General features: G+C 39.7%; 1 protein-coding gene and 1 non-coding gene across 4 annotated transcripts in view; one reads left to right on the forward strand and one right to left on the reverse strand.

Moving 5' to 3' along the window:
- The window catches only part of MAPK14 (mitogen-activated protein kinase 14), a 70265-nt gene that overhangs the window by 18601 nt on the left and 33536 nt on the right, over positions 1-18128 (reverse strand). For all 3 annotated transcript variants that reach the window (XM_036317450.1, XM_036317449.1, XM_036317451.1), the window contains exons 4-8: positions 10069-10180; positions 9284-9313; positions 8948-8995; positions 7377-7491; positions 6737-6808 (exon numbers count right to left, since the gene is read on the reverse strand). In XM_036317450.1, the coding sequence (XP_036173343.1) occupies positions 6737-6808; positions 7377-7491; positions 8948-8995; positions 9284-9313; positions 10069-10180 (377 nt within the window). The remainder of the gene's footprint in view (positions 1-6736; positions 6809-7376; positions 7492-8947; positions 8996-9283; positions 9314-10068; positions 10181-18128) is intronic.
- On the forward strand, positions 1734-1870 carry LOC118660874. The gene has a single exon (XR_004969068.1). It is a non-coding gene; the product is annotated as a small nucleolar RNA SNORA2/SNORA34 family (small nucleolar RNA).

Genomic DNA, 18128 nt, shown 5'->3' on the forward strand with positions numbered 1-18128 from the left:
ATGAGAGAGAATCATGGATCAAGCCTCATGCATGCCCCCAGGGATCGAGCCCACAACCCAGGCATGTGCCCTGACTGGGAATCGAACCAATGACCTTTTGGTTCATAGGTTGACGCTTAACCACTGAGCCATGCTGGCTGGGCTATTTATTCATTGTCTTTTTTATGTCTGAAGTATTTCATAAAGTGTCTGAAACAAGAGATGAATGAACAGAGTAAGGAGTAAATTTAATACACTAGGGAAAATCACATGGAGCAGGGCAAGCTGATGGCAAGTGCAGTAACTCAACGGCCCATTACCCTCCAGTTAGTGTCATAAGGGAACCATTTCTATTAAATACAAAAAGGAGAATAAAGTTTCACACATGGGAAATTCACCTAGGGAAGGAAAACAGCAGTAAACCTAGGCTGTGCCCCTGGAAGAGAACGCAGTATGTGATGTGTAACAGGGCTATGAATCTCATTTTCTCCTTCCTCAGGCTGCAGACTCAAGGGTCAGTAACAACATTTTCTAACTATACTATACTTGAAGAGACATTCTGGATCCTCACTTTCTTCTAGAGTAAAGTACTGTCAGCTGTGTCCACTTGATGTACCCAGTCAACTAGACGAATAAGGAAGGGCTTCATTCTTTAAAGAAAATTATAATTCTATTTTGAGTTAGTTGGAAGGGTTCTGCAAAGTCACAAATGAGAATAATTTCTGACCTAGCAATATGCAATGAGCTTTAAGACAAAAATTAATAATTCTTTTATCTTAAAGAGAACTCCAGAGATTATTTCAACAACCAGTACCAAAGGAATCTCTCAAGAAAAAGACTGATCACAAAAAAATGAAAAGGTGAAATGGAAAGATTTGCAGAGATCTAAAACTGCACAATACAATACAATACCAGTAATATCATGTGGTTAAACTTAAATGTGATCTAAATAAAGTCTAATGAAATTTAAAATTCAGATCAGATAAAAACACTCATAAAATTATAAATAGCCCTGGCCAGTGTGGCTCGGTTCGTTGGAGCATTGTCCCCAACACCAAAAGGCCACTGGTTCGATTCCCAGTCAGGGCACATACCTAGGTTTCTAGTTCAATCCCCGGTGGAGGTGAAAGGGTAAGGGGGTGGGAGGATGCGCACAGGAGGCAAGCGATCACACGTCGATGTTTCTCTCTCTCCTCTTTCCCCTCTCTCTAAAATCAGTAAAACATTTCCTAGGGTGAGGATTACAAAAAAACAAAACAAAACACCACAAATAAAAAACTATGAATAGACGCTTCCTTGACATGAAGAAAAGCATTCCTGAAAAATGCACAGCTAAAATCATACTCAGTGGTGAAAGACTAAAAGTTTTCCCGCTAAGATAAGAAGAGGACAAGGATGCCCACTTTCACCACTGCTATTCAATACTATATTTGGAAGTTCTAGCCAGAGCCAGTTGATAAGAGGGGGAAAAGGCATGTAAAATGGAATTGAAGAAAGTAAAACTATCTCTTCACAGATGACACGGAAGATACTGAAGCATCCACAAGAACGCTACTAGAGCTAATAAACAAACAGCAAAACGGCAAGTTACAAGAGCAACAAACAAAAATCCGTTGTGTTTCTATATACCAACAATGACGAACGTGAAAAGGAAATAAAGCATTCATGTGCAATAGCATCTAAAAGAATAAAATACCTAAGATTAAATTTAACCAAGGAGGTGGAAGATTTGTCCACTAAAATTATAAAACACATTGGCCCTGAGTCAAGGCCAGCAGTTTGCTGAAGCTGCTGGTTTCAAGCAGGAGCCTAAAGAAATGTCTTTCTATGGTCTGCTGGCCATTTCAGAACTTAGGAAATGTAATGGTCAGTTCATTAGAAAGAAACATCTGAGAGAGAGAAAAAAAAAAGGGGGGGAAATTATAAAAATCACTGAAAGAAATTAAAGATCTACATAAATGGAAAGACCTCACCTGTTCCTGGAAAAGAATACTTAATATTGTTAAGATGTCAATATTACCCAAAGTGATCTAAAAATTCAATGCAATCTCTATAAAAATTGCAACAGCTTTTTTTGCAGAAATGGAAAAACACACCCTCACATTCATATAGAATTATAAGGAAGCCCAAAGAGCCAAAAAAAAAAAAAGAAAAGAAAAGTCTTAAAAATCAGAACAAGGTTGAATGGCTTACACTTCCTGATTTTAAAGCTTACTGTAAAACTACAGTAATCAAAACAGTATGGTACTGCTATAAAGATAATATACAGACCAATAGCATAAAATTGATCATTGACAGGCATGCCAAGCCCATTCAATGGGGGAAAGGATAGTCTCTTCAACAAATGGTGCTGGGAACAACTGAATTTCCACTTGCAAAAGATAAAATTGGACCCCTAACCTCACGTCATATAGAAAATTAACTCAACATGGACCCAAGACCCAAGTATAACAGATAAACCCCTAAAACTCTTAGAAGAAAATAGTAAATCTTCATGACCTTAAATCTGGTCATAAAAAAATGGCACTAAAAACATGAGCAACAAAAGAAAAAAATAGATAAATTGTGGCTTTATCAAAATGAAAACTTCTCTGCATCAAAGGACAATATTGAGAAAGTGAATAGCCCTGGCTGGCGTGGCTCAGTTGGCTGCAGCGTCATCCCCATGCACCAAAAGGTTGCGGGTTTGATCCCTGGTCGGTTGGGGTGAATATGGGAGGCAACTAATAGATACGATGTTTCTGTCTCTCTGTCTCTCTCTCTCTCAAAATCAACAAACAGATCCTCAGGTGAGGATTAAAAATAAATAAACTGGACAGTCCACAGAATGGGAGAAAATATTAGCAAATCATATATCTAATGACGGTTTACTATTCAGAATATATAAAGAACTCCTAAAATTCAACATCAAAAAGACAACCCAATTAAAAAATGGGTAAAGGATTGGATATACTAGTATATTTCTCAAAAAAGATATATATACACACAAATGGACAGTAAACACAGGAGAAACTACTCAACATTATTAGTCATTAGGGAAATGCAAATCAAAACCACATAGAGATAACACTTCATACCTACTGGGATGACTATACTAGTAAGGAAGGGAGGGAGAAAGAGAGAGAGAGAGAGAGAGAGAGAGAGAGAGAGAGAGAGAGAGAGAAGGAAAAAGATATAATTGAGTATTGGTGAAGATAAGATGTGGAGAAATTGTTCATACATCACTGGTGGGCTATAAAATAGTGCAGCTGCTGTGGAAAACAGTTTGGCAGTTCCTAAAAAAACTAAACACAGAATTACCATATGACCCAACAAGTCCATTCCTAGGTATATACCCAAAAGAAGTAAAAGTGGGGACTCAAACAGGTACTTGCACGCCAATGTTCATTGCAGTACCATTCACAATAGCCGAAAGGGTAGAAACCACCTGTGCCTATGAACAGATGAATGGATTAAACAAAATGTGATCTCCTATATAATAAAAGCCTCATATTCTAAGTGTCCAATCATTCGTTCGACCAGTTGCTATGACGTCACTGACCACCAGGGGGCAGACGCTCCAACCGGTAGGTTAGCTTGCTGCTGGGGTCGGACTGATTGGGATTTGGGATTGAGACGGGCTGGACACACCCGGGAACCCTTCTGCGGTCCCTCCCTGGCTGGCCAACCTCCCATGGTCCCTCCCCAGCTGGCTGGCCCTGATGAGGACTGGGCGAGAAGGGCCAGACACACCCTAGAACCCTCCCTCAATCCCTCCCCGGCCCCGATTGTGCACTGGTGGGGTCCCACAGCCTGGCCTGCACCCTCTCAGAATCCGGGACCCCTTGGGGGATGTCAGAGGGCCGGTTTCGGCCCGATCCCTGCAAGCCAGGTCAAGGGACCCCACCGGTGCACGAATCTGTGCACTGAGCCTCTAGTATACATATAATGGACTAGTATTTAGCCATAAAATGGAACAAATTTCTATATAGTCTAGAACTGGATGAAACTTGAAAACATGCCAAGTGAAATAATCCAAACACAAAAGGACAGATACAGTGTGGATTCCACTTATATGAAATACCTAGAATAAGCAAATTCATAAAGATGGAAACTAGAAGTGAGGTAACCAAAGGCTTCGAGAGGGAGAAATGGGTACAGAGTTTCTGTTTGGTGTGATGATGTGTTCTGGAATTAGAGAGTGGTGATACTTACATAACTTTGTGAGTATAATTAGCACCACTGCATTGTATACTAAAAAATGGTCATGATAGTAAATTTTATGTTATGCTTATTTTTACCACAAAAAAAGTGTAATTGGTAAATTTTTATGTTAATACATTTTACTACAAATATATTTTTAATTTAGGTCCTCAGTCACACTAGTCACGTTTTAAGCGCTCACTAGCCAGATGTGGCTGATGGCTACCAATCACCACACTGGAAAGGAAGATACAAAACATTTGCAACACCACAGTAATACTTAGTTCTTATCTAAAGCTAAAACCACCAGTTCCAAATGCAAGACGTACTCAACACTAGCTGCACACAAGAATCAAGCGGGACTTCACTCTTGCAAGGCCTGGGCACTCACCACACCAACGAAGTGGAGTCTGCAGGGTGCCCAGGCCTCGGGAGGTTTGTAAAGCTCCCCAAAGTATTCACAAGGGGCGCTAAGAACCACTGTGCTAGAACAGAAGCGACTGTACACTTCATGCAAGAAAAAAATAACAGAAAACACTTCCCTCTCTCCTTGTCAGGCAACCAAAGCTACATCCAGAGACGCAACTGACAAGAAGGGAGTGATGTATGTTACAAATACAAATCTTCTGAATTTGATCTGCCTCAAAAAGAGCCAAGTAGAAAACAGTGCATTACTAACATAAGAATTGTGAAATAAATTCACATGTATTAAAAAAAGACTCACCTAGTAAAGAGTTTGAATGCTAGGTTTTCTGTCTAAAGTTCAGAGGAGGGAAGAAGTATGCACACAAGGGAAGGAGTCTTAGAAGTCTGAGAAGCTGCAAGTCAGCATTCTAAAGGGCCGAGCATCAGGGAGTAGGCAGCGTCTCCAAGGTGAGCCACAGGCCACAACTGCTTAGAAACCTTTCTATTAGCAGCCTGCCAAGCGGATCCATCCTTTACTACCTGCCATAAATTTAAATAAAGCAAAAAGTCTTGCTTTAGTGATTCATAGGTAGACAACAGAGTGCAAAGATAAAGGGAGAAACTGTTTCCCAATGATCATTAATGAAGAAGACGGCTAATGTTTCCTGGCAGGCTCTGTGCTAAGCAGTTAGCACCGTGTGAGGTACTGGTATGTACTATTACCAGCATTTTATAGTTCAGGAACCCGAGAGACAGAAAAAGGGCAACGGCCCAAAGTCACCCAGCTGGAGTCAAAGAGCTCCCAGGGAAACCCAGAAGTCTGACTCCAGAACAGTGCTCTCTCTCCCCTGCCGGTGTGCGTGCAGGTGTCAGTGTCTCCTGAAGGTAGATGGAGAGACAGAGAGAGGGGAGGAAGGGGAGAGGTGAGCAGAGGACAGCATTAGAGCACTGTGCTTGGAGGACAGACTTCAGGGCGGGACTCTGAGCTGTGCACCTGAGGAAAAGGAGAAATACAAATGTTCCCCAATTAGCTCGGGCTATAATGTTGACCCCAAATTTCTAAGAAACAGATACAAGGTGAATGAAGCACAGACAAAGGAGAAACACAGGTATTAAACTAACTTCAAATCTGGAGATGAGGAGCCGTAAGTGAACTAAAGTGAAGGAGGCTGAGCCCTATCGATCCAGTGAGACCCAGGAAAATACAGCTTCCCCGAGGGTCACCAGGAAAGTATATTTCCTCTGGAAGGAGACAGTTAGAACATGTGGACAGATAACATGAACATCGGTCACCATAGAAGCATATCCCAAACTCTACGCAAGTAAACTGACACTCTGGTTTATAAACCACAGCTGGCATAGGTGAGGGGACAAACTGCTTCCAGGTCACAGGTGACCGAAGCTGGTGAATGCACGCCTCTGGAGGCCACCTATCGCCCTGAAGGCTAGTCCCATGAAGTTTACAAACATCTTCCACCCTAATTTCTAAAAATATTATTTCAACATTCTTTCTCACAAACATCTTCACCCCGTGGAACCAATGGGAGTTCCAACAAAGCACATTTTGATGCTAATACTAAACCGTGAAGCAGACAGGAAAGGGCTAAAATAAAGAGGCCATGATAAATCACAAACTAGACAGTAAGCCTGGAAGTGAATTAAGGTTTGACGCCTATCTGGGATAAAAATTAAGTTGTGTTGAAAAAAAAAAAAGGCCCACAACAGGGTGACCTTACTACTTCTTCTTTTATTATTTGTTGTTAAACAAACATAACAAGTAGGTATATCATTACAGAGACCAAAAAAAAGGGGGAAAGCCTTTTTAATATGTAAACCAAACATAAAGAGACACCCCTAATTTATAAATTGGGTATTTGTGTTTGTACAAGCAGACTATTACCCTCAGGTCGCTGAATACGAATATAATCTTAAACTCACTGCAAAATGATGACATATGAAAGCTTTAAAGGGTTTTCCAGCTGATGAGGAATTTTTCCAACTCACAAAAGTAAACGGAAGCCTCTTCTTGCCAAGGGGCAGATCTCATGTGCATATCTGGACTATAAAAGCAAGTATCTGAGAACCTTCCCTAGAGACAGGTAAAAGCCATATACTACCACAGACACTGGGATACAATTAAAAAACAAGAACCCAAACTTTCAAAGGATACGGTCTGTACCAGGAAACAATGTTCTTCCAGTCAGCAGCTCGGCCATTATGCATCCCACCGACCAAATGTCAACTGGAAAGTTAAAGAGAAGTAACAGTGTATACAATGTCACTATTATCATACTTGGCTCCCAATGAAACTGTAACTAAGGGCGAAACACACGAATATTTAAGGCATCTGGTTTAAACAATCATACTCCTTTTTACAGAAATAAGTAAGTTTATTAAGACCTGCACCCCAGTAAAGGGCTTCATAGGTAGGATAAGGCCAGACATAATTACGGCAAGAGAAATAAGCTGTGTACAAAGGAGCAAAAGTTTCTTCTTGGTAGAAATCGTAGATTCTCCCAATATTGAGAGGCTAAGATTACTAACCATTGTCTTCAGGTAGAAATACTCAGAGAATAAGCTGAAAATCTAAATAAATAAAAACTCAATTGTTAAATCACAAGATTTGAAAACTGTGTATTAAAAATCCCACTTTATCTGAGCTACTGAAATATTTCCTATTTGTGGACTTTAAAAGGATCACTGAGGGAAGAAAAGATGTTTCCTCCTATTCCCACTATCTCTACTTCTGAGAATCCCAAATAAACCCAAGATGGCATTAATAGGCCTTAAATAACCAATGTAAGCAATACCTGTCTGGTTGTAATGCATCCAGTTTAGCATGATCTCAGGAGCCCTGTACCACCTGGTGGCCACATAGCCTGTCATTTCATCATCTGTGTGTCGAGCCAGGCCGAAATCCAAGATCTAAGGGAAAGAAGAGAAATCAGGTGCTGAAAGAGTCAACCTCCTAAGACTTGTAAAGCAAGATGAAAAAAATCCTATAAAAAGGGAGAACAAAATAGTACTTTCATAAACATATATCCCGGTCTATATTTAGAATGCATGAGAAACACAGCAAGTACTTTGAAAAATGAAATTACAAAAAGCAAAATGAGAATACCACTGCTAGGTATTTACCCAAGAGCAATGAAAAGAAACGTTCACACAAAAGCTAACACATGAATGTTCATAGCAGCTTTACATAGCCCCAAACTAGAACTGAAACAAATGTCCACTGACGGATGGATGGATGGATAAACAAATTGTGGTATATTCATAAAATGGATACTACTCAGTGATAAAAAAAAAAGGAATGAACTATTGAAACACGCACTACAAATTAATCTCAAAAATATTATACTAAGCAAAAATCAGACATACACACACAAATCCTGTATGATTCTATTTGCATTAAGCTCCAGAAAAGATAAATCTTCCTGTAGTGCCAGAAAGCAGGTCGGCCATTGTCTGTGGCCAGGATTAGGAGCAGAGGGGTGAGGATCAGCTAGGAAGGGGCACAGAGAACTTTCTGAGGTGATAGAAATGTTCTTTATCATAACTGAGTTGGTGGTTACATGGATATATAAATTTGTCAAATGTACACTTAAAACGATGCATTTTACTGTATGTAAATTATGTTTTAAAAATTTGAGTAAAAGATGAAATGAAACCTGAAACTAATATAATACTGTATTCAACTTTAATTGAAAAATTAAAAAATATATATTAAAAAAAGAAATGAAACAAAAAAATTCCAGAGCTGCTTGTTCTTTATAGATAATTTATTTATCTTATTTGAACTATTTTGAATGAAAAGGCTTCTGCCATTTTTTCAATTTAATCTAATAATTATCTCTTCAGGACTGCTTACTTGATATTCAGACTATAATTTTCCTTTATTATAACTAATATACTAAATTTCAAATTTAACTTTTAGAATGAAAACAAGATACCCGACGCCACCTTCAATGTCATTTAAAACTAAAGCTGCCAGGCTGGTGTGGCTCTGTGGTTGAGCATTGACTTATTTACCAGGAGGTCGCGGTTCGATTTCCAATCAAGGCACATACTGGGTTGCTAGCTCAATCCCTGGTGTGGGGCATGCAGGAGGCAGCCAATCAATGATTCTCATCATTGATGTTTCTATCTTTCTCCCTCTCTAAAATCAATAAAAATATATTAAAAAAAACACACACAAAAACGAAAGCTTACTAAATCAATGGTTTAAATATCAAAGTTTGATATTCTTGAGGACAAAATGACTTTCCAGATAAAAAGTTATGGCTTATATAACCAACCATTCCCTGTATAAATGTGCCTGGTTTATCAAACCCGTAATTACAAAGTGAAACAACTATTTCCCACCGTCTCTTCGCCTTACCTTCAGCTCACAGTCCTCATTCACAGCTAGATTACTAGGCTTCAGGTCCTAGGAGGAAGGACAGAGACGACAGGAACAGCTTTATGGTGCACGGTGAATTCTCTGCTTAAATCCTAACATAAAATTAAGACTTCACCCAGCCATAAACAGACAATTTCCATTCTGTAGTCACTATCTAGTCCTAATTAGCCTTAAATTGGTAAAAAACTATACATCTTTTAAAAATCAATTTAAACTTAAAGTTACAGTTAATGATCCTGGCTAAATGACAGTCTCCCTCCAGCCCCCCCTGCCACCAGTTCCCCAAAATAATTTAATAAAAAACACAAGACATACCCTGTGAATTATGTCAGCTGAATGTATATACTGTGAAATAGAAAAGAGTCAGTTAAATAAGAAGTCATTGCCAACCTCCCACTGCCACCTTATATGACTTATTTGAAGTACATTTTCAGGAAACAGTAAGAACTGCTAGTATAAACCATGGGATTAGAAATCAGAACAAGTAATTATTAGTAGTCTATGCATTTATCATAACTATGATTTCCACACCATGAACTCGACTCAAAGCTGAAGTAATGAGTGAAACAATTCTTGCAATCTATTTTCCAGTTGGTTCTCTATAGCTCAATGAAGATTCGAAGCAGCTAAATATCAAAAGTGATTTAATTTTAAATACTGTTTATCTGCCCCTCTCACAAATAAATTAGCCTCCTTAAGGATCTTTTTAAACTTTCAACATGACTCTGACCAGATATTAGATTATATCAAGAAATTATTATTACTGTTTAGGTGTAATAATGAGGAGTCCTCCACTCTCAGACATGCATTCTGAAGTATCTATGGGTGAAATGAGATGATGTCTAGACTTGCCTTACAATAATCCAGGGCTTGGGGACTACAAGAGAAACAAGATTGGCCATATGCCGGTAATTGTGGTCATTGAGTAACACAGGGCTTCATAATTCTATGATTGTACTAGTGATTTGGGAGTGTTCTAAATGTTTCACAAGACAAGTTTTTTTTGTCTCTCCCCCCCTAACCCCTTAAGTCCTAAATAGAAGAGAGAGAAGAAGGGAGAGAATTTCATGTCTCAAAAGTATTACTAGTGCTGTCTGTACCTTGAGACCTCGGAGAATCTGGTAGATAAGGAACTGAACATGGTCATCCGTAAGCTTCTGACATTTCACAATGTTGTTCAGATCTGCCCCCATGAGATGGGTCACCAGATACCTAGAAATTAATGGAGAGTTACACAATAATCCAGAAACCTTAAGGAAGTTCTTATCTTTTTAAGAAAAAGCCTCCCACGGAAGTACCACAGTGATACCTAACAGCTTAGTAACTTCTCACAGGGACTCATTTTTAATACTACTATTTTAACTTTATCTCCTGCCATCTATTTTTCTAAAAACTTTATACTCATTCCTAATTGACATATCTTTTCCTAGGTTCTCTAAAGAATAAAAATGGATATTAGAATGATATCTGTTTGCATCACTTTTCTTTAAAAATGTTAAAAATGTTATTATTGCATGAGAAATGCACAATACTAGTATAACTAAACGCCTGGCCATAATAAGTATCTTGTATTTTATTTTATTTATTTATTTTTTAAAATATATTTTATTGATTTTTTTACAGAGAGGAAGGGAGAGAGACAGAGAGTTAGAAACATCGATGAGAGAGAAACATCAATCAGCTGCCTCCTGCACACCTCCTACTGGGGATGTGCCCGCAACCCAGGTACATGCCCTTGACCGGAATCGAACCCGGGACCCCTCAGTCCGCAAGCCGACGCTCCATCCACTGAGCCAAACTGGTTTCGGCCAGTATCTTGTATTTTAAATCCACCATTATAGCTCTAGCTGGTTTGGCTCAGTGGATAGAGTGTTGGCCTGCAGACTGAAGGGCCCCAGGTTCAATTCCGGTCAAGGGCACATTTAGGTTGTGGACTCGATCCCCTTTGGGGGGGCGTGCAGTGGTTTTCTCTCATCATTGATGTTTCTATCTCTCCCTCTCCCTTCCTCTCTGAAATCAATAAAAATATAAAAAAATTAAAAATAAAAAAAATAAATCCATCATTGCATTTTCACCTCACTCCAAGTTGTAGGTTCTAAAAAAATAGGAGTATCTTTAAATTTTCAAATTATAACAACATTTTTCAGAAATGACTGGTATAAGAATATTGTTCACTCATAGTATTCCTGCATTTACTTTGAAGAAAGGAGGAACACATTTTATCTGTAAGCAAGATGAGGCATTCCAGAACGACTCCTCACAGGTGTGGTGCTTGTAATTAATCCTATTATTACACAGTAAGATTAGGGAATGATTACATTCAAGTCCAACAGGTCTGCCACAGATATTTTAGATGCAATGCCTTACCTACTCATTATTGTATTACAAGGCGAGGGGAACATAAAAACCACATCAATACTAAAGAGGCTGAATTTTGGGAGAACCAAGATGGCGGCATAGGTTAACGCCGGAGTTTGCTGCTTTGAACAACTACTTCAAAAGTGAAACCAAAAAACGGAAGGGACATCACCCAGAACCATAGGAACGCTGGCTGAGTGGAAGTCCTACAACTAGGAGGAAAGAGAAACGCATACGGACACTCAGAGGAGGCGCAGTGCTGAAGTCAAATTCTGAGGTGCGGAGTGCGCGGAGCGGGCTGGTGGCGGAGGGCGCGGTTGGCGTTTTCAATCAGGAGGGAGTCGCAGACTCTGAGCTCCAGATCCGGGCGAGTCTTTAGGGACCCAGACTCAAACGGGAGAAGCGGGACTGTCTGGCTTCGGTCAGAGCGAGTGCAGCTTTCTCTCTGAGCTTTGCAGCGGGTGCTGGGACTCAGAGAGGCAGAGCCCCTGGGGACAGGACTGAGAGCCGCCATAACTGCTCTCTCCGGCCCACCCTGTTGATCCTGTGCGACCCGCCCCGCCCAAGCCCTGCACACAGGCATTTGCTGGATAGCCTCAGGCAAAGGCTAGATTAGCACCTCCCTAGAGGACAGAAGTTCTCTCACTGCTGACACAGCTGATTCTCATAGCCACTTGGCCTGGAGGTCAAACCCTCCCTGGAATTAGCTACAACAATCAAGATTTAACTATAAGACTGCGAACAAAGACCACTAGGGGGTGCACCAAGGAAGCATAACAAAATGCGGAGACAAAGAAACAGGACAAAATTGTCAATGGAAGATATAGAGTTCAGAACCACACTTTTAAGGTCTCTCAAGAACTGTTTAGAAGCCGCCGATAAACTTAATGAGATCTACAAGAAAACTAATAAGACCCTCGATCTTATATTGGGGAACCAACTAGAAATTAAGCATACACGGACTGAAATAACGAATATTATACAGACTCCCGACAGCAGACCAGAGGAGCGCAAGAATCAAGTCAATGATTTGAAATGCGAGGAAGCAAAAAACACCCAACCGGAAAAGCAAAATGAAAAAAGAATCCAAAAATGCGAGGATAGTGTAAGGAACCTCTGGGACAGCTTCAAGCGTACCAACATCAGAATTATAGGGGTGCCAGAAGATGAGAGAGAGCAAGATATTGAAAACCTATTTGAAGAAATAATGACAGAAAACTTCCCCCACCTGGTGAAAGAAATGGACTTACAGGTCCAAGAAGCGCGGAGAACCCCAAACAAAAGGAATCCAAAGAGGACCACACCAAGACACATCATAATTAAAATGCCAAGAGCAAAAGACAAAGAGAGAATCTTAAAAACAGCAAGAGAAAGAAACTCAGTTACCTACAAGGGAATACCCATACGACTGTCAGCTGATTTCTCAACAGAAACTTTGCAGGCCAGAAGGGAGTGGCAAGAAATATTCAAAGTGATGAATACCAAGAACCTACAACCAAGATTACTTTATCCAGCAAAGCTATCATTCAGAATTGAAGGTCAGATAAAGAGCTTCACAGATAAGGAAAAGCTAAAGGAGTTCATCACCACCAAACCAGGATTATATGAAATGCTGAAAGGTATCCTTTAAGAAGAGGAAGAGGAAGAAAAAGGTAAAGATACAAATTATGAACAACAAATATGCATCTATCAACAAGTGAATCTAAGAATCAAGTGAATAAATAATCTGATGAACAGAATGAACTGTTGATTATAATAGAATCAGGGACATAGAAAGGGAATGGACTGACTATTCCTGGGGGGGAAAGGGGTGTGGGAGATTCGGGAAGAGACTGGACAAAAATCGTGCACCTATGGATGAGGACAGTGGGTGGGGAGTGAGGGCGGAGGGTGGGGCGGGAACTGGGAGGAGGGGAGTTATGGGGGGGAAAAAAAAAGAGGAACAAATGTAATAATCTGAACAATAAAGATTTAATTAAAAAAAAAATACTAAAGAGGCTGAATTTTTAAAAAATAGGTTTTATCTACTGTGTATGAACATAATCTATTCCTGAGGCTGAATAATAATGTAGATTAGTTCAGCTTTAAAGAATGCTGATTGCATTTCATTTCTTTCTTTTTAAAAAATAAACTTGGAGGGAAAGAAACCAGACCAGTAAATTTAAGTCTACTATAATGCATTATATGAATAAATATGTGTATGACCTCTCTTTACACACACACACACACACACACACACACACACACACCACTATATTTATTAATTTCTTTCCTCAAAGAGGAATGGAAATTTTTTGTTTCCTAATTTCCCTATTGGGCTGCTATGGTCAGTTCCCAATTGCACCAAGATCAAAAGGAATTAGCCTAGATGTATGTGACCTAAGGTAAGATTTTTAGCATTTCATATTTTTAAAAGTTGCACATTTATATTGCCTTTGAGGAAAGGTTGCACTCTAAATGTAATATGAAGTATAAATTAGGCTTTTTGTGCCCTAGCTGGTTTGGCTCGGTGGATGGAGCATCAGCCTGTGGACCAAAGGGTTGTGGGTTTGATTCCGGTCAAGGGCACGTACCTGGGTTGCAGGCTCCTTCCTGGCCTGGGCCCTGGTGGGGTTAGTACAGGAGGCAACCAATCGATGTGTTTCTCTCATATCAATGTTTCTCTCGTCTTTCCCTCTCTCTTCCACTCTCTCTAAAAATCAATGTAAAAATATCCTTGAGTGAGGATTAACAAAACAAACAAACCACAAAAATTAGGCTTTTTGAAATTTTTTCATAAAGATAGTTCTTATTTAAGAGATGTTCCAAGCCCAGCATAGCATAGCTAAAGGCAGGCAGTGCTTACTCTGCACCAGGCACAATTTATTACACCCATGTCTCATGCTCTCTTTCTACTACTCTGAGAAGTAAGTCCCATTAGTATTCCCATTTCATAGATGAGGAAACAGAGACAGAACAAGAAAATACCACTTGCCCGAGGTTAAAAGAGTGGAAATGTCAGGGGTTGCATTCAAAACTGTTTGACCGCAGAGACTGTGATCTTAACCACAGCACACACTGCCTCTGAATTCTCCCTGCTGACAAAAAATTTAAGTTGAGAGAATGATCTTTTTAAAATATTTTATAAATGTCACAATAACCAGGGAACTAGTATCTCCTGATAATTTTCTTATCAATTCTCAATATTTATTATCAAAGTTAATCTTTAATGAAAAAGAAAGCTGGCAAAGCAGCAATGAATATTTTTTTTTTAAAAAAAAATATATTTTATTGATTTTTTACAGAGAGGAAGGGAGAGAGAGAGAGAGAGTTAGAAACATCGATGAGAGAGAAACATCGATCAGCTGCCTCCTGCACATCTCTCACTGGGGATGTGCCCGCAACCCAGGTACATGCCCTTGACCGGAATCGAACCCGGGACCCCCCAGTCCGCAGGCCGATGCTCTATCCACTGAGCCAAACCGGTTTCGGCAATATTCTATCCTAATCAGTCACTGTATTTTTTTTAAACCCAAAATTGACACATAATCTGACAAATATGATAATACTGTGAATAACTGGTTAATATTTTGTAATCAGAACTTCTCCCCGAAAACCTGGGCAGATGGCTGCAATATCCGTAACACCAATTATGACAAATTGCAAGGCTCAGGTTGAGGAAGAGAGGTTCTATTTCTGTCTTATAAGACTGCTTTGCAAATAATTCTATTTTATGACACCAAGTAGAAAGAGGATTATTCTCTCACCATTTAAAAACAATTTTAAGGACAAAAGTTAAACAATGTTTTGGATGATTCTACCTAGAATCTGCCTTAATTTGTCTTGAAATAAAACCTAAAAGTCTTAACCTTCTAACATGTCTGCTAGTTCACAAAAGTGTTAAGCAGTAGTATTACCAATGCAACCACAGTAATTTCAAGCATAACTATTGTGTTTTAATGATTACCAGAGACAAGGAATTCTATACAGCCAGGAGACCCCTGACTGCACAGCTTGAGAGAGAGAGATCATATTTTTAGTTAGAATATTCCACCAGCATGTAATTTCCTTCAAGCCTCCTCCCCATCAGAGACCACATCCATTTTATCACGAAAATTTCCAGATGGAGGGTAAGACCGTATACACTACGTAAGTATATAAGACCAGTCTATACAGTAACAACTACCAAGCACTGCTGCTAGGCTGCAACTAAATCAACTGAAAAGCATTATTCCTGGCAGAAGTGTCTTGCAAGAATTAACAAAATCACTGTATGTTGTTTCCATGAAGCTCAAAGACTAATTCATGACAACCAATTGTCCAGTTCCAACTCATTACATATAGAAAGGTTTCCAAAATGAATCTCTCAACAGTAGCCAAAAGCAAGCATCATGCCAACTTTTAAAAGTAGTGAGCCAGGGAGTGGGAGGAAATGGTAGATGAACACATTTTAAACAAGTCAATTCCAAAAGGAGCATTACTAGGTAGCCCAGCTTCTATAGCATTTGTCTCTGGAAAGCAAATGTAATTACATCTTTTTAAAGGCTGTGCTCATAACAGTGTTCATAACATCTCGAATAAATTAAAGGTCTGACTTGAGAACAACTGGACAGCACTATACCTAGTTCTCCCATCTTTAAAAAGGAGGTAAATGCGTAGGGCTTTATTAGGCTAACGGCAGAAAAGGTTATTTCATGGGCTGATACAAATTGTGTTTTTCACTTTTCTTGTGAAAATGGTCTCCTTTAAATTTAATCAAACTATAAACAGTATAAACCACCATTTCTTAAAGTGACTCATACTAAAATGTACTGTACCGGCAAATGTCTACAATAAGTGATTTTCAGTACCGTAGACAGCCCTATTCTAGAACTTCAGTTATTAGGCACTTTTGGGTAACACCCAATTGTCAAGATTCCTACCCTACCACCTTTATTTTTAAAGCATAATAGAAAGAACCTATGTAGGAAAAAACTTTTACATCTACAGATTGGCATCTTTCCTACTGCCAGCCCTAATTGATAAAGCACAATTATGAAAAGGCAAAAAACACTTCCATATTTAAAGAAACTATTTAAAATAATCACAGGGACTGACAGCCGCAAGCCTCTGAAATACGTTCAATGATCCTTGGGACTTATTACAGTCTGTTCTCAACACAGCAGACAATAATTCTTTAAAAATAAAAATCACATCATGTCCCTCCTCTCATCAAAAGGCAAAAATCCCTTCAACTGCACATAAAGCCCTACATAATCCAGTAGGCCGTCCCAGGGATCACTCTCACTTCATCACCTACTTCTCTCCCTTGCTCTCACTCAGCTCCACACCAGCCCGCCTTACTCCAGCCACACAGGCCCCTGCTGCGGTTCCAACACATCACGCAGCCTCCGCCACAGAGCCTTTCCCTGGCGGTGCCTTCTGCCTGGGATGCTCTCCCACCAGACACCCATGAGTCTAATTCCTCTACTCCTTCAAAGAAGAAATAAGTACAACTTTGGTTCAGTGGGTATGCTTAAGTTGGTAGGCTTTCAAAAGGATAAAGGAGCCAAAGGCACTACAATGGATAAAACTTAACCTTTCAAATAGACACTAGCCTTAAATAAGGTCTTTTCACATAGGAATAATCCAATTCCATAATGCCTGATTAAGCCAAAATACAGCATTTGCCTAGGTCAGCAAATCATTAATTTCTCTGTTAAATAAATCCATCTTCATTGTACCTAAAATTTTGGGATATAGCTCAGACCTGATTCGAATGTTTTCCAAAGTAATTCACAAACACATTACTTCAGCATTTCTTCCACATATAGGCAGAATATCAAAACCATCATTCTGAGGACAATGAAAATACAGTGTACATCAAAATAATATGTTGTTATATGTTTGTACAAATCCATGGAATGTACAATACCAAGAGTGAACCCTGAGGTAAACTATGGACTTTGGGTGATTATGATGTGTCAATGTAGGTTCAGCCTTGGTAAAAAAAACAAACACACCACTCTGGGAGGGGTGTGCTAATTCCGCAGTGGGAAACCTGCAATGGAGTGCTTGTACGTTACAAAAATACCTGCTGGAATCTATCTTGCACTCACACCTGTGCACTCATGTGTCATGCATTCACACATATATAACCTGGGCACATGAGGGCACAAATGCCCCATGGAGTAACCTTGCCAGTGGGTAAATGCTCTCCATCTCAGGTGCCCTCTGTATAGCTTCCTAGAAGATCCTGGCAGCCCTGTTTAGCCCACCAGCCCACAATGGTGAGCAACTTAATAACATATCCTTGTAGCAGCTTTCTCTCTTTCCCTGTCTCATTTTCCCTAGCCCCCACCACTAAAATAATAAAGATGGTCACAAAACTGGGAGAATCAGAACTATTCATCAGCTTTCTCAATATGTGAGGCCCACCCCTTGTCCCAGTGCAGAAAATCCAATGCTTCAGGGTCAGCATGCAGTCCTAGTACCAGTTCCCACACACGGGTGGGATAAAAGAGAAGGAAGAACCTATGTGGAACCAAGGGGCCATTACTTATCTTTATGTAAATGTAATCATGTAAAGTGTCCCTTTAAAAGCTGGGGCAGACAAGTTCAGAACAAAAATCATAGTCCAAACTCCCTATACTCTTTTCCATTGAACATTTGCAAGGACTCACCACCGACTCTCCAAGTAGAGTACAATCTGACTGAAATGATGAAAATACATTCACCACCCATAATACACATCTTCTGTATCTATCCCACCCCCCAGGGGAACTGGACGATAGGATTAAAGACTCTTTTGAAGTCTGTATCCTGCTAAATGGCTCAGGAATAG

The sequence above is a fragment of the Myotis myotis genome, unplaced genomic scaffold (assembly GCF_014108235.1).
Source record: "Myotis myotis isolate mMyoMyo1 unplaced genomic scaffold, mMyoMyo1.p scaffold_m19_p_7, whole genome shotgun sequence".
Classification (NCBI taxonomy): Eukaryota; Metazoa; Chordata; class Mammalia; order Chiroptera; family Vespertilionidae; genus Myotis; species Myotis myotis.